General features: G+C 38.6%; 1 protein-coding gene across 1 annotated transcript in view; it reads left to right on the plus strand.

The window, feature by feature from the left end:
• WDR64 (WD repeat domain 64) overlaps positions 1-25,073 on the plus strand; it is a 138,936-nt gene that overhangs the window by 9,655 nt on the left and 104,208 nt on the right. Inside the window, exons 3-8 of the mRNA XM_019423099.2 lie at positions 8,756-8,858; positions 10,188-10,291; positions 13,375-13,404; positions 14,612-14,722; positions 17,207-17,421; positions 22,996-23,130. Of these exons, the coding sequence (XP_019278644.2) occupies positions 8,756-8,858; positions 10,188-10,291; positions 13,375-13,404; positions 14,612-14,722; positions 17,207-17,421; positions 22,996-23,130 (698 nt within the window). The remainder of the gene's footprint in view (positions 1-8,755; positions 8,859-10,187; positions 10,292-13,374; positions 13,405-14,611; positions 14,723-17,206; positions 17,422-22,995; positions 23,131-25,073) is intronic.

The raw sequence follows: 25,073 nt of genomic DNA on the forward strand, positions 1-25,073 counted from the left end.
ATGGTTCATGTGCTGGAATTTCTAATGCGATATTTTTGGATCCCTAAAAATATGCAAATGAGTATATAACAAAATGATTCATGTTGGGGTGCCTGGTGGCTCAGTCGATTAAGCATCCAACTCTTGGTTTCAGCTCAAGCCATGATGTCACGTTTTCATGAGTTCGAGCCCTGTATTGGACTCTGCAATGATGGTGTGGAATCTGCTTAGGATTCTCTCCCTCTCTCTCTATTTCTCTCAAAATAAATAAATAAACTTAAAAACAAAACAAATGATTCACGTGAACATCAAATAATTTATGCATTTCAAGAAATAACAGAAGTCTGTTTATATTATATCACACACCTAGATTCAGGAAACCAATGCTCAAACCAATTAACTCTGGTTAATCCACTTACCTGGAGTTCTACTTTAACGGATAATTTGGCCTCTGTGTATTTTGTAGGGTTCTCTGTTTTGAAGAGAGAGAAATATGTTACAAATGATTTGTTGTAAATAAACAAAACACTCTTTTGTTCTTGAAATAAATGAATGAATGGATGAATTCAGTCAATCCAGATTGTTTTATTGTGTAGATGAGGAAATGCAACCTTGTTCTTTCCCACATCTACTCTCTCTTTCTCCTTCTCCTGACCTTTCCTGTTAGAACACCAGAATTAACTCACATTTGTTTTTTCAGACACCTCCTTTTTATGTTCTCATTTAATCTTCATGACAACCCCCCCCCATGTAGATTATGGAAGATAATGTTATTACAATAATAAAGACGAGGACAATGAAACACAGAAAGGTTAATTGACTTACCTAAAGTCACAGAAAAAAATGAGTTTTGATCCTGGATCTGAGATTTTCTCCTTCTCTGTTCAGTAATTTCATATGACATTATTCAGTCACATCACTTGGGTCCTTATAAATCACACACAAGTTTAATACAAACACTTGTGACCAGCCTCTGCACACTGTATGTATATAAAGGATAATGAGGTTGGAGAAAATAGTTCAGGAAGCCTCTTTTATTGTTCTGTCATTTTCGTCACCAACTATCTGTGCCAATGCTCCTAAGAGGCATTTCTATTTTGAGCAATGTGACCTAACCTTTCTGAGCTTCAGATCCATCATCTGTAAAATGGAAATTCAGTGCTGGAAGATTAAGTTTTTTTCAGTTTGGATTACCATTTTTTTTTTATCAGCCATTGTTAATCTTATCAGGTAATAAGAACTAGGTTTATTCTTTTAAAGTCAGGCACTGAATATACAAAACTGTTTTTGAATATAAATTTCTTTATGGTAGCAATGTCACAAAAAGGTACACTTTGTTTTTCTAGGTTTTTAGATGCAAATACACTTTTCCCCCTAGGTTTTAGATACAAACACAGTTGGAAAAATGGACATTTATAGAATAGCAAAAAATTATAATTCAACTAAAACATCTAGATCTCCCTTTTTAATTTATAAGGAGGAAAAATTAGATATAAAGAGATGTAAAGTAATGTGATTATCTTAAATTTATCAAACTAGTCACTGGGAGATTCTGACACAACAACACAATGTTAGTCTATGTTTCCAGTGGGCGATTCACAAGCACATTTTTTTTCTGGGAGCAGACTCAAACTAATTTTAAAAAGAGGCATGCAACACCATATGGAATGCCTATAACGGTGTTCTCCCAAAAGTGAATTTAAAGTGAGTTATTATAAATCTAAAACTGTATCTGCTAACTTCAAAAATATTTTTTAAATGCTCCAGGGTAGGCTAAAAAAATAAGGTGCAGAGAGGCTTTCATTTTCTTCTGCTTTTTATTTTCTTTGAATGTTCTACATATTCCTTATGTAATCAGGAAAAGTATAATTAAATAGATGAATCACTTAAAGCATGGAGCAAGTCCTTTAAATAACATAATTAAAAGAAAATTAATATTCTAATGCATTCTTAATAGTTATATAGTTATAAAGTACTCTAAGCATGTCACATGCACAATTACCTGTCTAAAATCTGAATTGTTATGCAAAAATTCTCAATAAGATACTAGCAAATCGAATTCAACAGCATATAAAAAGAATTATTCACCATGATCAAGTGGGATTCATTCCTGGGATGCAGGGCTGGTTCAACATTCGCAAATCAATCAACGTGATACATCACATTAATAAAAGAAAAGATAAGAACCATATGATCCCATCAATCAATGCAGAAAAAGCATTTGACAAAATTCAGCATCCTTTCTTAATAAAAATCCTCCAGAAAGTCGGGATAGAAGGAACATACTTAAACATCATAAAAGCCATTTATGAAAAGCCCACAGCTAACATCATCCTCAATGGGGAAAAACTGAGAGCTTTTTCCCTGAGATCAGGAACACGACAGGGATGTCCACTCTCACCACTGTTGTTTAACGTAGTGTTGGAAGTGCTAGCATCAGCAATCAGACAACAAAAGGAAATCAAAGGCATAAAAATTGGCAAAGATGAAGTCAAGCTTTTGCTTTTTGCAGATGACATGATACTATACATGGAAAATCCAATAGACTCTACCAAAAGTCTGCTAGAACTGATACATGAATTCAGCAAAGTCACAGGATACAAAATCAATGTACAGAAATCAGTTGCATTCTTATACACTAATAATGAAGCAACAGAAAGACAAATAAAGAAACTGATCCCATTCACAATTGCACCAAGAAGTATAAAATACCTAGGAATAAACCTAACCAAAGATGTAAAAGATCTGTATGCTGAAAACTATAGAAAGCTTATGAAGGAAATTGAAGAAGATACAAAGAAATGGAAAAATATTCCATGCTCATGGGTTGAAAAATTAATATTGTCAAAATGTCAATATTACCCAAAGCTATCTACACAATCAATGCAATCCCAAACAAAATTGCACCAGCATTCTTCTCGAAGCTAGAACAAGCGATCCTAAAATTCATATGGAACCACAAAAGGCCCCGAATAGCCAAAGTAATTTTGAAGAAGAAGACTGAAGCAGGAGGCACCACAATCCCAGACTTTAGCCTCTACTACAAAGCTGTCATCATCAAGACAGCATGGTATTGGCACAAAAACAGACACATAGACCAATGGAATAGAATAGAAACCCCAGAACTAGACCCACAAACGTATGGCCAACTAATCTTTGACAAAGCAGGAAAGAACATCCGATGGAAAAAAGACAGTCTCTTTAACAAATGGTGCTGGACAGCAACATGCAGAAGGTTGAAACTAGACCACTTTCTCACACCATTCACAAAAATAAACTCAAAATGGATAAAGGACCTGAATGTGAGACAGGAAACCATCAAAACTCTAGAGGAGAAAACAGGAAAAGACCTCTCTGACCTCAGCCTCAGCAATTTCTTACTTGACACATCTCCAAAGGCAAGGGAATTAAAAGCAAAAATGAATTACTGGGACCTTATGAAGATAAAAAGCTTCTGCACAGCAAAGGAAACAACCAACAAAACTAAAAGGCAACCAACGGAATGGGAAAAGATATTTGCAAATGACATATGGGACAAAGGGCTAGTATCCAAAATCTATAAAGAGCTCACCAAACTCCACACCCAAAAAACAAATAATCCAGTGAAGAAATGGGCAGAAAACATGAATAGACACTTCTCTAAAGAAGACATCTGGATGACCAACAGGCACATGAAAAGATGCTCAACATCGCTCCTCATCAGGGAAATACAAATCAAAACCACACTCAGATATCACCTCACGCCAGTCAGAGTGGCCAAAATGAACAAATCACTAGACTATAGATGCTGGAGAGGATGTGGAGAAACAGGAACCCTCCTGCACTGTTGGTGGGAATGCAAACTGGTGCAGCCGCTCTGGAAAACAGTGTGGAGGTTCCTCAGAAAATTAAAAATAGACCTACCCTATGACCCAGCAATAGCACTGCTAGGAATTTACCCAAGGGATACAGGAGTACTGATACATAGGGGCACTTGTACCCCAATGTTTATAGCAGCACTCTCAACAATAGCCAAATTGTGGAAAGAGCCTAAATGTCCATCAACTGATGAATGGACAGAGAAATTGTGGTTTATATACACAATGGAATACTACGTGGCAATGAGAAAGAATGAAATATGGCCCTTTGTAGCAACGTGGATGGAACTGGAGAGTGTGATGCTAAGTGAAATAAGCCATACAGAGAAAGACAGATACCATATGGTTTCACTCTTATGTGGATCCTAAGAAACTTAACAGAAACCCGTGGGGGAGGGGAAGTAAAAAAAAAAAAAAAAAGAGGTTAGAGTGGGAGAGAACCAAAGCATAAGAGACTCTTAAACACTGAGAACAAACTGAGAGTTGATGGGGGGTAGGAGGGAGGGGAGGGTGGGTGATGGGTATTGAGGAGGGCACCTTTTGGGATGAGCACTGGGTGTTGTATGGAATCCAATTTGGCAATAAATTCAAAAAAAAATCTAAATTGTTGAAAGAGAAATTTGACATCCTTGAGGCTATAGATCATCATACGAAAGATGTTTTCTGCTCTTTAAAAACATTACAAACATTGAAACATTTCCTTTCAAAATGTAAAGCTTTAGCTGTCTCCTTTTTTTTATTATTTTATTTTATTTTATTTTTTTTTGAGAGAAAGAGACACAGTATGAGCAGGAGAAGGGCAGAGAGAGAGACACAGAGAGAGGGGGAGACACAGAATCCGAAGCAGGTTCCAGTCTCTGGCTGTCTGCACAGATCCTGACCTGGGGCTTGAACTCACGAACTGTGAGATCATGACCTGAGCTGAAGTCGGGCACTCAACCGACTGACTCACCCAGGCTCCCCTTTACCTGTCTCTTCTGAAGGAGTTTATCTGGTAGAAAGGCTCTTAAATTTTTCCTCAGAAAATTGTAATTTTTAGCATCCTTTGGAAATCACTTATGGTAAGCATTGTACTATTGTGTAACATTATAAGAAAAAGTAGCACAATTTGTCATTGATAAGAGCAGATGTCCTGCAAGAGGGCACGTACCTATCTATAGATGTGACTATAAAACACACATATGACTGACTGCATGGACAATGTGCTATCTGTGCAGGTAGCAGGGGTGCCCAGTGGACAGGTTTCAGCTAGTAAAGAGGACACCTGAGCTCTGCTTCCCATACTGTCTCATGAAATTGGGAATGATATTTACTCAAATGTTGACTTCGATTCAGTTCCTACCCAGCACGTGGTGCAATCTAGGTACTTTCTAATCTTCTGAATTCCTAAGTAATCCAATCATGATTCCCTCATCTGATTCTGACACCAAAGCATAAGTTTGGGGAATTATTAGTATTTTACAGATGGGAAAACTTAGGCACAGAGAAATGAAAGAATGTGCCCGAGGTCACATGACCTGTAGGTTTGGAACCTGCATTTGGACCTAAGTGTTAGTCTAAAGCACCAGTGTGGCCCCTCAAAGGACATCTTCCCACATCTGTTCTCAGACATTTAGCAGATATGTTCTCACTATCTCTGTACGAATTACACCAAAATTGCAAATTGAGTTAAATGGCTATCTGTAAACTGCTTTTAAAATATAGGTATCATACAACACCCAGTGCTCATTCCCTCTCCCCCATCTCCTATCCACCCTCAGTTTGTTCTCTGTATTTAAGAATCTCTTGTGGTTTGCCTCCCTCCCTCTCTGTTCATAACTATCTTTTCCCCTTCTTGTTCTGTTAAGTTTCTGTTAAGTTTCTCAAGATCCACATATGAGTGAAAACAGATCTGTCACTCTCTGACTGACTCATTTCACTCAGCATACCTTCCAGTTCCATCCTTGTTGCTGCAAAATGGCATGATTTCATTGTTTCTCATTGCCAAGTAGTATTCCATTGTATATATAAGCCAATTTGACCATAAATTATATTCATAAAAAAATAAAATTATAAAATCAAATATAAGTATCATAGACACATAGAACGTTGTTTCAAATTAGGTGACAACAGATATGTGTGCAGTTCTCCTACCCCTGCGAAAAACTGGAATTCATCAGCACAGAAATAACGTCATTAACATCATCATTTCACATTATTATCTAAAATTAATCTCACACTATTATCTGGAGTTAAATTGGTTGCTAGTGTTTGTCATTTTTTGTTGTATTTTGCACAAGTAATTTAAGTTATACTGAACTGCATTTTTATTTATTTTACTTATTGTTTAATGTTCATTTATTTATTTGGGAAGAGAGAGAGAGAGAAGAGTGGGGGAAGAGACAGAAAGAGAGACAGAGAGAGAGAGAGAATCCCAAGCAGGTTCCACATTCAGTACAGAGCCCGATGCGGGGCTCAATCTCAGTAACCATGAGATCCTTAGTCGAAATCCAGAGTTGGACACTAAGCAAACTGAGCCACTCAGCACCTCGGAACTGCATTTTTAAAATGAAGATATGATAGAATTCTAAAGGTGCCCCCCCACCAAGATTCCTGTGCCCTGGTTATGCAATCACACAGTGATTTAGGTACTGCCACAAAAGGATTTTGCAAATGCAATTAATGTTACTAATCAGCTGAATTAAAATAGGGAGATTATCCTGGGTTTTCTGTGTGGGCCCCATGTAATCACAGGAATCCTTATAAACAGAAGTGGATGGCAAAGGGGCTTCCAGATGCGAGGGGGATTTGAGGGGGCCATTGCTGGTGTGAAACGGAGGGCCCATGTCCTCATCTGAAGAGACGCCTCTGGGCACTAAATGCAGCCCCAGCTCAGCCAGCAAGGAAACAGGGACCTCAGGCCAACGACCTGAATGAGCTTATAACAGATTCTTCCCAAGTCTTCAATAAAGAACACGTCTCTATGGATATCTGGGTTTTAGCCCATCAAGACCCATGTTGGCCTTCCATGGAGCTATGAGCCACTAACTGCGTGTTGGTTGAAGTCCCTATGTTTGTAGTCACTTGTTTTGGTAGCAGCAGCAAACGGGGAGAAAGGGGAAAGGTGTCAAAATTCAAAAAGAGTGTGTCTGCTGTTACAACTACGGAAAACCAATATGCAGCTGTAAGAGGAACTCAAGTTCAACAGCAGTGGGAGGAGTTACAGCACTTGGAGCAGGAAGGTGGAGATGAGAAAAGCAAGACAGGGACTAAGAGTTATTTCCCATAATTGCCCTTCGGAGGTTTGTGGTATTTGTGTTTTTAAGATGTGCAACATCTGAACATGCTGAAAGGAAGTCTGGAGAAAGGGAGAAAGAGGGACTGATAAGGGGAGAGGTGACAAGCTCTGAGGGTGGCATGGATGCAGAGAGCAGGTGGAGAGATTAGGACAAGAGAAACACATCTTCCTCTGAAAGGGATGGAAAGGAGAAAGGGCATGTCCAAACCCAGGTTGGGTTTGTACATAGGGTGGCAAGAAATGCTGGGGAAACTCTTGCCTGGGGCTTGCACTGTCATTTGACGTGGGAGGTGAGGGCAGCTGTTGAAAGTGAAATGATGGTGGGCGTGTGTTTGGGACACGAGTGCAGCAAACTGGACACTGGTGCTGTGCACCATGAGCCAGATCAGCTAGAGAAGCACGGGATGACAGTCACCAAAGCCCCAGGAAGGTGGAGCTCCTCAACGATTGGTGGCCGCGTCCAGCAGGCTGGGAGGTTTTCTCTGGGGGTGACCAGCCCCAGTGGTGTGGGTGCAAGGCACACAAGGGGTCGTATTTACCCAGCAGTGGGGGTTCGATTCCTCCCTCTTCTCTCCTTCCTTCCTTCCTTCCTTCACTCCTTCCTTCTTCCCTTTTGTCCATGCATTATACGTGTGTATCAAGTGCAGCAGAAACCATAAATCATATGGTTTATGATTGCATAATCATTTCATAATGAAATCATAAATTTCAGAGTTACTCCAAAAAATAAAGCCAGAGAAATATTCTGTGTCATTAGTTTATTTGAATCATACTTCTGCTTATTCATAAGACAATTGAAGGAAGCTATCTAATTTTTCAAATTCCTTGGAATTACATAATTTGACAATTTATTCACAAATAAAGACTACTTTTCCTCCCCAGGATTCTTTCCTAGTAATTTATTTTCATGCCTACAGACTAGGATTTGGAAAGGTTAAATAGAGAAACTGCACTGTCTCTTAAATGCAAAACTTCCCTGAGTAGGGATAAAAAACTTGCCCAGGAAGATTTATGGAAAATGGGCAAGAGTAGCCATTTGAGAGTGGCCAAAATCAATGTTAAGATTCTCGGTTGGGACCCTGTATGATGATGGCTGATTTGGCTTCCAGACAAAAGTTAGCTCCTAAAAGAACTATCAGTCTGAGCAAGGACACCAGCCTGGTACACCAATTCATCCATCAGAAAGAAGAATCAGGGGGCACCTGGGTGGCTCAGTCAGTTAAGTGTACGACTTCAGCTCAGGTCATGATCTCACGGTATGTGAGTTCGAGCCCTGCATCGGGCTCTGTGCTGACAGCTCGGAGCCTGGAGCCTGCTTTGAATTCTGTGTCTCCCTCTCTCTCTGACCCTCCCCCCTCATGCTCTGTCCCTCTGTCTCTGAAAAATGAATAAACCTTAAAAATTTAAAAAAAAAAAGAAAAGAAAAATCAGTAACTGTTCAAAAATCATGCACCATCAGCACATGGTGTGTTGAACATAATTAACTACCTTCTCTTGCTATGGGCCATGCACTGGCATTTATAAAGCAAGGTGTTGACTATTCATCCAAATTAAACTTTAAATTTAACCAACATAAAATCTGTGACTTTACAGCCAACTTTGAGATCTTCTACATGTTTACGTGTGTTGTTTGGCATTTTAGATCTTTGGATACTTCTCCTCTGAAGAAGATACTCTTGCTTCCCAGATGGATGAAGACAATTTGGTTTTCCTTGTTTCTAGAAAACAGCGAGTTGTCATTTCAGGTGATATTTTTAATTTCTTTTCCAAATCAATATGGGTTTTAATATTTTCTCAAAAGTAAATATTGAGAGTAAAATAGAAATTGTACCTGAGGTTAGGTTTGAAATATGATCATTGCTCTGAGGGACCCTAAATAAAGAATGTTGGGGGAAAATAATTCACATTTTTCTGGAAAGGTTCATATCTCAAGTGAGTGCAAGCTCTGTACGATGGCACCTCAATACCGTACGCCCAAGCACAAGATGAAATCACATTTCCTTTAAAATTTTCTGAAATTTCATTTTTTTAAGTAATTAGAACTCCTTCCTACACTTCCCTTAATTATCACATGGACGTTTAACCCTGTATCTCTAAAACTGTGAACTTGGGCCAATCACAGAGGAGGGTCATCTCAGCATAGAAGTCTCAAGAACATATGTCATTTCTTTTTAAATTTGAGCCTGGGACCCATCCCTCCCCACTGTTGACACTTTGGGTTTTCTTTCCTTTCTTCCCTCTGGGGAGGAAGAAGCCCACAAGGAGGAAGGTAAACCCCAGGATCTGCCCCTGCCCTCCATTTCATCCCAGACATTCTGAGATGAAGCATGTAGTCTAAGTCGCATCTGGTGTCTCTTTAAAAAGCACCTGAACTTCCTGCAGTCACTTGTGAACCAAGCCCACCTTTGTCTTCCAACCTTCCTCAGCCCGACCCTTGGACCTCACCAGAGCCCATCATCAGGCCATGGAAACGATCATCAGACAACTGAAGCTAGGCAGCTGTCCCAGCTGCATACATGTGGTTTTATCAATTCAGTACACAGGCAAAGGAAAATGAAAGTGTCCAACGTTGTTTTCAAAACAAAGTAAAAACTAATGAACAAACAAAGAAAAAACCCTTAACAGTATTAAGGTGGTTTCATTCTTTTATGCTGGAAAGCCTGAGATCATATTAGACTTTTATTCTGTGTAAACCATGAGGGTGACAGTTCAAAGAAAGGATTCCTGAAAGATGTGGAAATCTCAAAATGGAATGATTCCAAAAGATGTTTGGAAAACACATTCTCTGTAAAATATACATTTTCTGTAAAATATGTGCCAGGGGCATGAGCATATACACATTTTCTCTGGGAATCCATGCACCACATTGAATTGGAAAGGGTTACAGGTTCAGTTTAGTATCTCTGGGGATAATTAAAAAGTAAAGCTTGCTGGTTTTTATGGTTTTATTCTACTTTACTTTTTCAGCAAAAAGGTAAAAAAGATGCTTTACTCTTTCTTTAAAAACAAACCTAACAAATTAGTTTTAGGATCTTTAGTGCTGGGAGATGAAATGAATATTATGTTGTTGACAGGTAGTAGAAGACGGGATGTGATTAAATGCATCGTCAAGATCCCTCAGTTCGATTTACTAGTAACAGCTTCTCAGAAAGGATTAATAACAGTCTTTAATAGCCAGGTAATTTGAAAGTTGGATTCTTCCCTCTTCTCTCCCTTCCATCGTTCCTTCACTTCCTTCCTTCCTTCCTTCTTCCTTCCCTTCCTCCTTCTTTCTTTCCTTCCTTCCATCCATCCTCCTTCCTTCCTCCCTCCCTCCTTCCTTTCTTTCTTCCTCCTTTTTTCTTTCCTTCTTTCCTTCCTTCCTCTTTCCTTCCTACCTTGCTTCCTTCCTCCCTCCTTCTTTCCTTGCTTCCTTCCTCCTTCCTTCCTTCCTTCTTTCCTACCTACCTTCTTTCCTTCCTCCTTTTTTCTTTCCTTCTTTCCTTCCTTCCTCCTTATTTCCTCCCTCCCTCCTTCCATCCTTCCTTCCTTCTTCTCTTTTGTCTATGTGTTGTAGACACATATGTATCAGGTGCAGCAGAATCCATAAGCCATATTTCAGAGTTACTCCAAAAAGTAAGCCAGATGTCACTAAAATAAGGAGATTGCCAAGTTTTGGAGCAATTGCTGAGATTTTGGTAACTGCGTCTGGCAGTCTTCCTCAGGGAGTCTTACTGAACCATGTGGCATCAGCACAATTAAAGGATGATCCTGCAAAATTTCTCAGATAAAATCAGAAAAATTCACAAGCCACGTGATTTTGTCATAATCTTAACAAGTACAGAAGGTCCCAACAACAACCTTGGACGTGGAGTTAAAAGGTGGCTCATATTCCGGCTCCTCTGTTTTACCAGCTATGCTGTTAAATAGGAAACTTAATGAGCTGACTTACATGTTTTCATGTCTCTTTCACGTTTACAAAATGAAACACCCAGACCGGTCTTCCCTCCCTGGGAGGGCTGTGGGGGAGGTAAATGAGATAATGAACACAGAAGCACTTTATGAACGATAAGTACCCCTGCTCTTTACAATTATTGTCACTCAGTGCTAAATTTGTAGGTTTCAGTCTTCCACTTTCAAACTAGGAGAGATTTTACTGCAATATATAATGTTACAGACTACACAGTGTTTCACTATAACATTGAAAGGAATGGTGTTAAATATCGAAAGCAAATAATTCCACCTATTGGTTCATTTTCAACTAGAGACAAGCTTTATACGAGTAGAATATATTTAAAAGAACCATCACATGATTACAGTTTCAACAGTAGTGGTTAGCCCTTCAGTGATCAGAGCAGCTGGGTTCTGGCAGTGGAGAAGGCTGCCGGGTCCCTGAAGAGGTGTGGTGGCAGGTGCCTGGTGGGGGATGCGGAGCTTGGCTGCCCTGCCTGGCACCTGGGCATGTTACTTATAACCTCCACGCCCGACTCCTCTCAGAACCTGAGAACTTTTCTCCTGAGGTAGCTATGCTATTGGCAGGAGTTAATACATACAAAGTGCTTGTTTGGCATCACTGTAAGTGCTCAGGAAGTATTGGCTGTTACAATTATGGACAAATAGTGTGAAAACAGAAATGGATTGCCTCATATAAATATGAAAGCTTTTCTCCACCTCTTTTTCTCCCTGGTGCCTTCTAATTTTTTAGCTTTATTTCCTCAAAAATAGAGTAAGATGATACGTAAAGAAGAACATGAGAAGGAAAATAATGAACTTCATAGTGAAATAGTTCAGGATTATGTGAAATAAGTGAGGCGGCATTTTCCTATTTCCGGAGACATCACACCCATACATGCATGCATGTGAGCACACACACTCATTCACACATTTATAGATGAACACGTGCGTACTCACAAACATGCAGACACATCTGTTTCTTATAAAAACCATGCAACTGGAGAGAAAAATTGCTTAAAAACTGATTTTTTTAAGATTTGATACACCAAGAATAAACAGCATTTTGAAAGTTGCATGTTTTACAAATAGGGTGACACATTCTGTGAACAACATAATTGGTAGGGTAGGTCACAGGAATAGTTTATTAAAAGGTAGTCATTAATAATGCAAAATATCTCAGAATAGGTTAATCCATAATTTAGGCTCAATGTAAAGTACAATAAACACAGTTAAGGATTTTCATGATGCTCTCTAGAGGGGTTGGTAATATAGACTGTAAATGTCATTAATAAAAATTCCTGCCAAAAGGCTGAATTTTAAAAATTCAGAAGATATTTATAAGGGTTAAGGAACTTTTAAAGATGATAAAAGAAATTGAAACACATGCTTTCCGCTAAAGATAGAGGTAGAGAAATAGAAGAGGAACACCACGGGTGTTCTGTGCTCTGCTCACCAATTTCCTGAGGGCACTTAATTCCTCCCATCTGGAAAAAAAGTCCCGGTTGGAAAAAGCCTCTTTGAACTCTTCAGATGAAAGAGAGTCTGAAATGACCGTGACTAACAGTTTTAGTGATCTAATTTACTTTTCCCCCTTTTCACGTCTGTTCCTTCTGGGCAGCCATTTTCTGTACTTTTCCCAAGACCACATGACCATGCGAAAGATATCAGGTCATTAATATACTTCAAATACTTACGTTGACCTTGAAAGCAATTAACATGCCCTAAGGGAAGATGAGTCTGATCAGGTTCATTATAGCTCTGCAAGGACTAAGTCTATGATTCTCAACCAACACAGTACAGAGCATAAGATTCATGCAATAGATACTTAACCCAGTAAAAGAGGAAGCACACTGGGTAGAATGTTCCTAAGTCTCTCAGGAACCTGAGAGACAACTTTCAAATGAAACAGTATTTCTCTTTTCCAATTCAAGCTGTGTTCATATTGACCTATTTAGCATTCCTTTGGACTACTCTTGACATTGCTGTTAGTATTATTTTGCATTCCCAGTTTTGATACCCAGTGTTGCTCCGAATAACTAAAGAATGTAAGGCAGTGTGCAAACAGGGAAAAACCATCAGTACAGTGTGAGACTCTACAGGCACAGTCAACAGGCTTTAATGACAAGCCACAGAAGCACACACTGTGCCCGAAGCAAATAGTGAATTCTTCCCCAGAGCTAGGTTTTTAGGGGAAAGGAGGAAATGCACGGAAGGTATAAATGACAAGAGAGAGGAAACTGTGGAGACAATGTGTTGTTTTAAAGCCAAAATTCTCCATTTTAATTGTAGTGTCAACTAATTTTCATTATTCTCTTCCTTTGTTCATAGATGAGAGTCCAGACCAGCACCACTGTTAGGGTGAGTACATTTTATAAACTCCCAGTGCAGTCAGATTTGGGGCTGAGGACATGGATCCTCAATAACTAATCACAAGCTCTATGCAGTGCCAAGTAGGCCCTAAGAAGATGTTTTCGTATTGTATGTCTATTGACTAGGACCAAAACTAGACCTTGAGCAACAGCAGAGGACCCTCACCTTGCTTCCTGAAGTTAAATTTATTTCAGAGAAGTGTTCAGAGACATCAGTCCCTGGAAGCTTCCATTTAAAAGCCTCACCAAAGTTTTTCCGGGCAGCTGCTATTGAGGAATGTAAAACCTGGACACAATCCAAGCTGTGAGAACAACAGGGAAATGGCCAAGGGATATAATTTGAAAATATTGTATTGGAAACTCGAAAATAGCATTGAAAACTTTAGTGCAACTTATAATTTATTTAATCCATATCTCTAAGTGGAAAGTGACCTTGTGGCAGTTGTAAAGCTATGATGAGCTGGTTTCAGAGTCGCACGATGGCTTTATGAGAGATGGGGACATGTCTGCCTTTCACCCTGCTTATAAGCACTGAATGCCCTGAACTACACAGGATGGAGCCATGCCGCCTGGCAGAGAAGCCTTTGCTTCTTAAGCTGAAACAGCTGTTGGAATCCCTAACGCACGTCTGGAAAGCAGGCAGCAGTGTCCAGCACAAGTAGGCATTCATAAGTGGGAGCTGTTGTGCTGGCTTTGTCCTGTGTCTTTGACATGACAGATCCCACCTGTGCCAACTTGGTGACTTTAGGCAACACAAGACAAACTCATTGGACTCAACTTAGTTATTGACCAGATGATCACTAAGCTCTTTTCTGGCTAAAAATTGTATGCATGGGGACAGGATCAGAGAACTGGCTTAACTTGGGCTCCCCATGTCCCCATGAAAAGGTGTTCTCACGAAAGTAAAGAGTGCTCACAGATGCCTGCTCTGTGGGTGGCTCTGTGCATCCAGGGAGCTGCAACAGGCATGAGCTCATCATTCTCGCGCTGATGGTGCTGGAAAACTCAAGAGTCAAGTGTGAAAGATGAGAGCCTCTCTTCCAGACATCAAAGCAGAGATGTTGCAAGGCTCCCCTGCAAATACTGGGGCAAAGTGAGGCTTAAAATGGAACTAACATACTCTTTAGTAACCATCACCAAGTGATAGACTAAAACATATTATGTCCTCCTCCCCCAATTCTGTGTTTTTCTACCAGGACACCTCCTGGATCACAGGATGTGATTACCTCTCACAGCTGAAAAGAATTGTTGCCACTACAGAAAGGACCATCATTGTCTGGGATTATAAAGCTCAAGGCAGTGGCCAGGTACTGTGCCCAGAAAAATACTCCTGGTACTGAGGTTGTCTTTTCCATCCTGGTAGGATATGAGCTATCCACTTCCTCTACTGAATGTCAGTTTCCTCATACATAAAATGAGGCAGTTTAACTAATCAAGTTCATCATTAAACAAGTTCAGCATTAATATTCTGTGAGTCTAATTAAAAAGGAACATTCTTTTCATTTAGTGCGTATTTAATTTGGTGAACAAAATAAATAATTTTGTCTTCTTTTGTTTTTAAGAGAGAGAGAGAAGCTGATTCCTTTCTTCTTTATACCCTTCTCTGAATTCAAGTATTAGCTTTTTGATTATGCTCGTGTTATCAGGTTCATAGCCCTTCTTTCCAGTGCAGCTTCATTTGGTAAGAAAATTACTAAAAATGAAGTGACCAATTCTGGTAAAACATCTAAGGGGAAGATGTCAATATTATCCCTTCAGTGCACTGAAATGTTACCATTTAAGCAGTTTTCAATATTTATTGAGCATTTGCAGACATATAGAAGTAATGAACACGTTCCCTGCACTCAAACAAAACTCAGTCTTGAAGGATCTCATGAAAAAACATAATATGTAATACAATGGTGCAACAAATTATGCATTTAAAAAAAAAAAAAACAAAAAAACACAACGGCCATAAGAGTTTGGGGAGAGGCAAGATTGTAAAAAATGCCCTCAGGAAGCAGGATCCTTTGAAGGATAAGGAGGATTAAGAAATAATTAGCCTTCCTCTGTGCCTTACTTGTCCCTAGGCTCAGTGGAAAACTAAACTTCTCATTCTTGTCCCCATAACCAGCTAGTGATGCCAGGATGACTTTAAAGAAGATAGGTTCTTGCTTCATGTACTTTATTATGTGATGTGTTAGGTCTCATGTTCTGCAGTTTGATTGCAACGTCTTCTCTGTCCAGTTCTGTCCAGTTTTCACTCCTGTTTTCCACCCCATGGAAGCTTCCAGATCCTTGAGAGCATCTTCTTCCACTCTCTGTCCCCTTGCCTCCTTCTCTGCCTTCTTGTCTGCACCACCTGGATGGAGCATCTGGGCTAAAGCCATCCCCACCTTCCATTTTCCTAAATCCTTTGAAACTCTAGTACTGATAGATGTGACAGCCTTTCTCTGCTTCTTCACGGTGGCTAATACCTCCTGGAGAAAAATACGAAGCCACACTGTTTGGCATCACTACAATTCAGGGTCCGCAGACTCATCTGAAGACTCACTGGCTTCTGTCAACCTCTTTCTTGCCCTTGACAAATCACTTTCCCATCCCTGTCAATATTCCAAAGGCCATTATTGTCCTCAAGCTCTGTCCCTTTCAGCAGATGGACTTGCCCCTATTTTCCTGAGGAATCTGAGTCTATGAGGCTTAACCTCTTGTAAATTCTAGCTCTCCCACCTACAGCTTTAATGAGGACATTCTACTACCTTTCTTTCTTCCTTCCTCTCTCTGGGGGCAAATATCCCATCCCCTCCACCCTCGTCCAGGACAAGGCTCTTTCCTTTCTATCTTTTTGACATTCAATTCTCCTTCTAAACCATTCCTTTCAACCACCTCTGAATCTTTCTGTCAACCAGTTCATATCCCAGATCACAGGTCACCTTCCCTGACTATGGGACCTACAGTAGCTTCTCCAGTCACTATCACAGCACCCTGCTTTATTTCCTCAGTGCACTGCCCATGATCTTAAGTGATCTGCTTCTTTATACCTGTATTCCTGCACTAGAATGGTAGCTCCACAGAGTCAGAAACTTGTCTTGTTCATCCCCACATGGCCCATGCCTACAATAGCTCTTGGCACATTGTAGTTGCTCAATAAATATTTGTTGACTGACTGAATGAAGCTCTAAATATATTCAAGTCTCACACATTCTAAATAAAATAAAACAAAACAGATGTTTTAATAGTTTTTTTTTCCCTCTCTCATAGGTAGAGAGTGAATTCTGAGACAGCACTCGATATATAGCCCAGTGAACCCAATCCAATAGCCCAGAGTCAGCTTGATAAATGCTTGCTGACTATTTCTGGATGAACTTGGCTGTTAGGATATGTTTTTCATGATAACTCCTTGTAAAATAGTCGGGGTGTTAATACTTGATTTTCCTATTTACCATCCAGTTTTATGTCCCTGGTCTTGTAACACCTCAACCTTGTTACTTCCCATAAATTTGCCATACAAATTCAAGAGAGGGACAGGCCCAGTAACACCACAGAAAATCTCATTACATATTGAGTCAAAGGCGCCTCACCCTTTTCCCTACGAACCCCCCAAAAGCACAGTGATGGGGTCATGGTGAATGGTCATTAACTTTTACTTGGTTAACTTTGGACATTTTTTTTTCAAGTTTCTTGAACACCGTGGGAGTATCTAAAATGAGAGACATCAGAAAGTAAAACTTGTATCAAATAATAGGGCAATAGCTAATATGTGGATAGTAGAGCAATGTAATAACTTATTAAAAGCATTCTTCTGTTCCTAGGAAAACTATTTTGTCATAAAGCCTGTGGATCACTGCCTCCTTTGTGTGTGCGTAGTGTCTCTGCCCGACCAGGTCTGCCGAGATGACATCCTCTTGGGGGATGATGGTGGTTTCGTAAACAAATTCACAGTAAATAGTGATGACTTTGGACTGAAGCAGGCAAAAGCCAAAAAAAAATTACAAAACCAAGTCTTAGACTCAAAGAACTTTAAAAGGTAAGGGTAGTACATGGGCAGCTCAATTGTTTTAACATAGACTGTGTTCAAGTATTTATATAGTGAGCACAATGTGCTAGACCTACCGTGGTAGAGATCTAAAATGCCAAGCTGAACAAGAAATGCCTCTTACATCAAAGAACTTGCAGTGTAATCGGGAAGAGAAACGAGAAAATTAGCCCCTGAAATTTCAATTAACAATAAAACCTATAGGTAACTGAATGAACGAAAGAGTTAAGTGAAAAAATTAAATCATGAAAAAACTATAAAAGACATATATGACTGTTTACTAGCACTTGAATGAAGAAGAGTATAAACATGAAAGCAGTGAATGTAAACTTCGAAGAAAAAATTGGATATTTGACAAAATCAAAATTTCTGGACATCAAGAGATAACATTTTAAAATAAGCTAGCATAAATATTTATAAATCAATATGACAAATAATGGGTTAATACTCTTTAATAGATGTTGGAGCTTTATTAAAAAACAATAATTCCCTGAGAAAAATGGTCAAAGACTATGACCAGATAATTCACACTCAGGCACTCACAGTACAAATACTCAGTAAACATTTCAAAATGGTCATCAGGCAAAAATACTAACAATTATGTCCAAGGGATGAGATTATAGGTGATTTTTATTGTCTTTATAATTGTGCTGTCTTTGAAGTTTTTAGAGTAAAGCATATATTACTTTTATTAGCAGAGAAACAAATTTTGTATTAAATATATCCTCTCTCTTAATCAAAAAAGTACAACTTAAAATAAGATACAATTTCTCACTTATAAAATTGGAAGAGATTAAAAATGGGGGAGATTTTATGGATGGGCATTCTCCCACACTATTGGTGGTAGAAAGTATGAGTTAGATCCCTTTCTGGAGGGAAACTTGAGCACACACATCAAGTGTCTGCATAAACCTTTACACATTAGGACCCAGGATGTACATGTGTTTAAAAATAAAAGTATGGTTATCACAACATTATTCCCAACAGTAAAGTATCTAGTGTCCAACAATGGAGGAATGATTAACTTAAATGATTAAGTCAGTTCAATACTGTATAAATGTGTAAAAGCTCTAATACAGTTTCTACCAGTATATATTTACATATCTTATAAATATGTCCATATAAATATAATACATTTATATGTAAAATATATTTTTTGTCAGACTCCTGTTTTTTGTCAGATATTTAAAGTATCAAGAGCATTCAGTAAATCATAGTATAATCATAGTAGGGAATGCCATGCACTCCCATTAAATAATGTTTTGAAAAATATTTAATAACATGGAAAATGTAAAGAATATAACATTAGGTAAAAAAAAATTAATTTTTCTATGTACATATGAATTCAGTTTTATAAAAAAATACATAGATGTGTTGTATATTTCTATTTAGGAAAATATTGAATGTAAATATCTCAGTATATTAATAATGATTCTCTGTGGGACTTTGAAGAGGTGATTTTTATTTTCCTCTTTATGTTTTTCTACTTTCTAAATTATGCAATGAAAATTTTTCTTTTCTTTTTTTGAGAGAGAAAGAGGGCACAAGTTAGTGACGGGCAGAGAGAGAGAGAGAGAGAGAGAGAGACACTGAGAGAGAAGTGGGGCTTACCTGAAGCGGGACTCGAGCTCACCTATGTGGAACTCAAACTCAGGATCTGTGAGATCATGACGTGAGCCAAAGTCAGATGCTTAGCAACTGAGCCACCCAGGCACCTGCAAAATTTTCTTTCAGAATAAGAAAAAAAATACTTTTAAAAATACAGGGTTATATTTTGTCGTTAATGTAACAAATATTTTATCCCAGAGTTAGAATATGCAATTTAAATCTCAAACTATTACAATTAGCCAGTTTCTAAAAAAAAAAAAAAAAGAAAAGAAAAGAAAAGAAAACAATTAGCCAATTTCTGAAATCTTGATAATGACACAATAATTAACTATCTGGCTCCATTTTCCATTCTTCATATTACTTAGTTGCACCAAAGTATTAGAATCTGATGGGGGATTCCTAATATGTGATGTGCTACTGTATACACTATCAAGAATTTCATTCCACAAGAAAGTCGGGATAGAAGGAACATACGTAAACATCATAAAAGCCATTTATGAAAAGCCCACAGCTAACATCATCCTCAATGGGGAAAAACTGAGAGCTTTCCCCCTGAGATCAGGAACACAACAGGGATGTCCACTCTCCCCACTGTTGTTTAACGTAGTGTTGGAAGTGCTAACATCAGCAATCAGACAACAAAAGGAAATCAATGGCATCCAAATTGGCAAAGATGAAGTCAAGCTTTCACGTTTTGCAGATGACATGATAATATACATGGAGAACCCAACAAACTCCACCAAAAGTCTGCTAAAACTGATACATGAATTCAGCAAAGTCGCAGGATACAAAATCAATATACAGAAATCAGTTGTATTCTTACACACTAATAATGAAGCAACAGAAAGACAAATAAAGAAACTGATCCCATTCACAATTGCACCAAGAAGCATAAAATACCTAGGAATAAATCTAACCAAAGATGTACAAGATCTGTATGCTGAAAACTATAGAAAGCTTATGAAGGAAATTGAAGAAGATACAAAAAAATGGAAAAACATTCCGTGCTCATGGGTTGGAAGAATAAACATTGTTAAAATGTCAATATTACCCAAAGCTATCTACACAATCAATGCAATCCCAAACAAAATTGCACCAGCATTCTTCTTGAAGCTAGAACAAGCGATCCTAAAATTCGTATGGAACCACAAAAGGCCCCGAGTAGCCAAAGTAATTTTGAAGAAGACCAAAGCAGGAGGCATCACAATCCCAGACTTTAGCCTCTACTACAAAGCTGTCATCATCAAGACACCATGGTATTGGCACAAAAACAGACACATAGACCAATGGAATAGAATAGAAACCCCAGAACTAGGAACCACAAAAGTATGGCCAACTAATCTTTGACAAAGCAGGAAAGAATATCCAATGGAAAAAAGACAGTCTCTTTAACAAATGATGCTGGGAGAACTGGACAGCAACATGCAGAAGAATGAAACTAGACCACTCTCTCACACCATTCACAAAAATAAACTCAAAATGGATAAAGGACCTGAATGTGAGACAGGAAACCATCAAAACTCTAGAGGAAAAAGCAGGAAAAGACCTCTCTGACCTCAGCCACAGCAATTTCTTACATGGCACATCCCCAAAGGCAAGGGAATTAAAAACAAAAATGAACTATTGGGACCTTATCAAGATAAAAAGCTTCTGTACAGCAAAGGAAACAACCAACAAAACTAAAAGGCAACCAACGGAATGGGAAAAGATATTTGCAAATGACATATCGGACAAAGGGCTAGTATCCAAAATCTATAAAGAGCTCACCAAGCTCCACACCCAAAAAACAAATAATCCAGTGAAGAAATGGGCAGAAAACATGAATAGACACTTCTCTAAAGAAGACATCCAGATGGCCAACAGGCACATGAAAAGATGCTCAACGTCACTCCTCATCAGGGAAATACAAATCAAAACCACACTCAGATATCACCTCATGCCAGTCAGAGTGGCCAAAATGAACAAATCAGGAGACTATAGATGCTGGAGAGGATGTGGAGAAACAGGAACCCTCTTGCACTGTTGGTGGGAATGCAAACTGGTGCAGCCGCTCTGGAAAACAGTGTGGAGGTTCCTCAGAAAATTAAAAATAGACCTACCCTATGACCCAGCAGTAGCACTGCTAGGAATTTACCCAAGGGATACAGGAGTGCTGATGCATAGGGGCACTTGTACCCCAATGTTTATAGCAGCACTCTCAACAATAGCCAAATTGTGGAAAAAGCCTAAATGTCCATCAACTGTTGAATGGATAAAGAAATTGTGGTTTATATACACAATGGAGTACTACGTGGCAATGAGAAAGAATGAAATATGGCCCTTTGTAGCAACGTGGATGGAACTGGAGAGTGTGATGCTAAGTGAAATGAGCCATACAGAGAAAGACAGATACCATATGGTTTCACTCTTATGTGGATCCTGAGAAACTTAACAGAAACCGATGGGGGACGGGAAGGAAAAAAAAAAAAGAGGTTAGAGTGGGAGAGAGCCAAAGCATAAGAGACTCTTAAAAACTGAGAACAAACTGAGGGTTGATGGGGGGTGGGAGGGAGGGGAGGGTGGGTGATGGGTATTGAAGGGCATCTTTTGGGATGAGCACTGGGTGTTGTATGGAAGCCAATTTGACAATAAATTTCATATATTAAAAAAAAGAATTTCATTCCCATTATAATAGGTTCTTGGAGTAGAAGCTGAGACATAAATTTTCTTTCTCTGAGATGTGTGTCACCTGTCAGAAAACTACATGGCCTCTTTTACATTCCTGTTTCCATTAGCTGAATGTTAGAAATTTGAGGAATCTGGGTACAGTTAAATAAATGCTAATTCACATTGGTTCTTTTGGGTGATCATTTACATGTAGATGATTTACTCATGTAGATGATCATAATGTACGTTATTTAAATTATTAAGACTGATAAGCTGAGTGTGGAGGCATATTCTTACACCAAACAGATTCTTAAATCCAACAGAATGAAAAGGATTAAGGCCAAAAGGGTAATTAAATTCTGGAGCCATCATAATGTTTTCCTGCAGTTGATATCCACATAATACATTTATATCAGATGGGGGGGGGGTGGTGTGGATAGGAAATTCTGGTATGCAAAATGTTGTGCAAATTAAAGAAAAAAGTAGCCAGCACCCAGAGTCCAAAATTAAATGCAATCCAGTATGGAAAAAAGAAAGCTCTCTATTCTGTTTAATCTTATATTGTCAAACATCCCTGCCTTGAGTTATAAACACATCCATTCCTCAACTAGAATCTAAGGAGCTTGGGAACAAGGATTTTGCCTTAGTCATCCTTATGTCCTTTTGACTGGGATACAGTAAGTGCTCAATAAGTGTTCATGAATGAGGAAACAAGTACACTGTAATATTTGAGTAAAGATAACACCAGGAAGATGGCTTCTTCCAGTTGAGGTAAGAATTTTGTCATAAAAATTTTGGCCCGTAATGCTAAGCCTCTCACTGAAGTGTCCGGTGAACTGATGAGCAACACTTTGGCAAGGCTGTCGCAGCTTCAGCTTCACCAGTGACTGGGACTCCAAATTTCTCAGTTTTCCAGTTCTGAAAGTGTTCATGGAAAATATGAAAGTGCATTGACTCACCTAAAACAATATGAAGCACAGTCCTTTTGGATGACCAGAATTTATCAGTAAAGTAAGGGTAATAGTGCCCACATTGAACAAGGATTCTTCTAGAGTATTCCTTTAATTCTGAATCTACAGCTCAAAATTTGATGATAAACTTTTATTTTTCCTTTAAATACGCCATATGATAAAAATTTAGTTAAACAGTTAAAAGTGGTATAATGCATAGGATGGTCTTATAATTGCAGGCTTTACCACAGTTCAGAGTTTTGACTTGGTTAAAATCAAAATGAAATGCTTAATAGAATCTCAACATAATGTCTCTGTGTGTCTAACATAACACCTCCTTTTTTTTTCTTTTAATTCCCAGTGTTAAAAGGAAGCTGCATAATGACTGGGTTATGAAAATTAGATACATTGCAGCCCTAAGTTGCTTTGGGTCCTGCTCCTTAGACAGTGTTCATTCATTGGTTTTGGAATCCTTGAAGAGACTTGAGGATAATTTGTAAGTACAATAGTTTGTATACATGAACATTCTGTGACTTTCAGACCTTTTACAAGTAATAAGCCCATGACAGCATGGAGCTTTTTTAGAAAACATCAGATCTTAATGATTTCATTTGTTTGACAAGATTAGATTTTTAAGAGGAAATTGAAATCACTCATGCAAATCTGAATATGATGTGTCCTTCTCACAACAATTTTGCTCATTTGTTGTTTATTGACACAATGTATTGGAATAAATCAATGCAGGTATATCTATATTTTCCCAGTATAGTTCGGTGGGTAAAACTTTACACTGTGAGGGGCACCTGGGTGGCTCAGGTTTAGCATCCGACTTCAGCTCAGGTCATGATCTCACAGTCCATGATTTCGAGCCCCACGTTGGGCTCTCTGCTGACAGCTCAGAGCCTGGAGCCTGCTTAGGATTCTGTGTCTCCCTCTCTCTCTGCCCCTCCCCCACTCACACTCTGCCTCTCTCTTCCTCAAAAATAAATAAACATTTAAAAAAAAATTTTTTAAGCCTTTACACTTTGAAAATCATTCTTACAGGTCGATTGGCTAGCCTGTGAATATCTATAGCACAAACATCATGTTCCATGTGTAATAAATACATGAAATGGCTTTCTTATAGACAGGTGAATTTGAATAGTGTCTAGCTTTATTTTTTATCTCGTTAAATATTCATTAATAACTATTAATATGTAATAACATTATAACTATATAGTACCTATGTGGGTTTTTTAAGTTTGTTTATTTATTGTGAGAGAGAACGTACATGCAAGTGGGGGAGGAGCAAAGAGAGAGGGAGGGAGGGACTCCCCGGCGGGCTCCACAATGTCAGCGAGGAGCCTGACCCAAGACTTGATCTCAGGAACCATGCGGTCATGACCTGAGCCAAAATCGAGAGTCACACATTTAACCAACTGAGCCACCCAGGTGCCCCACTATACTACTTATGTGTTAATTACATTAATATATGCTAACTGTAAAGCAGACACTATATTTTAATTTTCAGTTTTAAAATGCATTGAGTTATATGCTACAACACGGATAAACCTCAAAAACATTATGCTAAGTGACAGAAGCCAGACACAAAAGACTGCATTTTGAATGATTCCATTTATATCAAATGTCCAGAAAAAGCAAATTTATAGAGACAGGAAGTAGATCAGTGGATGCCAGGAAGTGGCAGTGAAAGCGGGGATCCCAAGTGGGCACAAGGAATATTTTTGGAGTATTGAAAATGTTCTAAAACTTATTTTGGTGATTGTTATACAGCTGTATAAATTCACTAAAAGCAATTGAACCTACACATGGGTGAATTTTATGTTATATAAGGTATACTTTAACAAAACTGTCTTTAAAAATACATAGACACTTCTAGCTTCCAGTCTGGCACATAAAAAGTTTGGAAGTCATCACTCAGCCCTAACAACAGGTAAAATAAGTAAGTAAATAAATAAATAAATAAACCAAAAAATCAACAATTCTTCTTAAATCCATCAAAGAAGTGAAGTCACAGATCAAACTGCTGCCCCCAAATTTAGAGAGACAAGCAGGTATTTACTAAGAATCACAACTTACCAGAGCAGAAATCCACAAGCAGATACCTCTAGGAAACCAACATACTGTGATAGGAAAACATAAATCCCTGGGGGCTCAACATAGACAAGTCTAAGAGTTAAAAACTCCAGGGACCCAGTTATAGGGGTTCCCATACTTTTGTGCATTTTATTTCTGGGACCAGTTTCTCACAGTGAATATTGGACAAAAATCCTCTCCTGCTTCTGACAAGGGAAGAGGAAAATGCACCACATTCTGTTCTTTTTAACAAGTTCCCTTCAGCAAAACTACCGTACCAGAGCCTAAACTATTGAGGTTTTATCAGAGAAACTGACAGAGATCAGAGAAATGATCTGATCAGGGAGATCAGAAGGGAGAAGG

Source organism: Panthera pardus, unplaced genomic scaffold (genome assembly GCF_024362965.1).
Source record: "Panthera pardus isolate Hobbes unplaced genomic scaffold, ASM2436296v1 HiC_scaffold_21, whole genome shotgun sequence".
Lineage (NCBI taxonomy): Eukaryota > Metazoa > Chordata > Mammalia > Carnivora > Felidae > Panthera > Panthera pardus.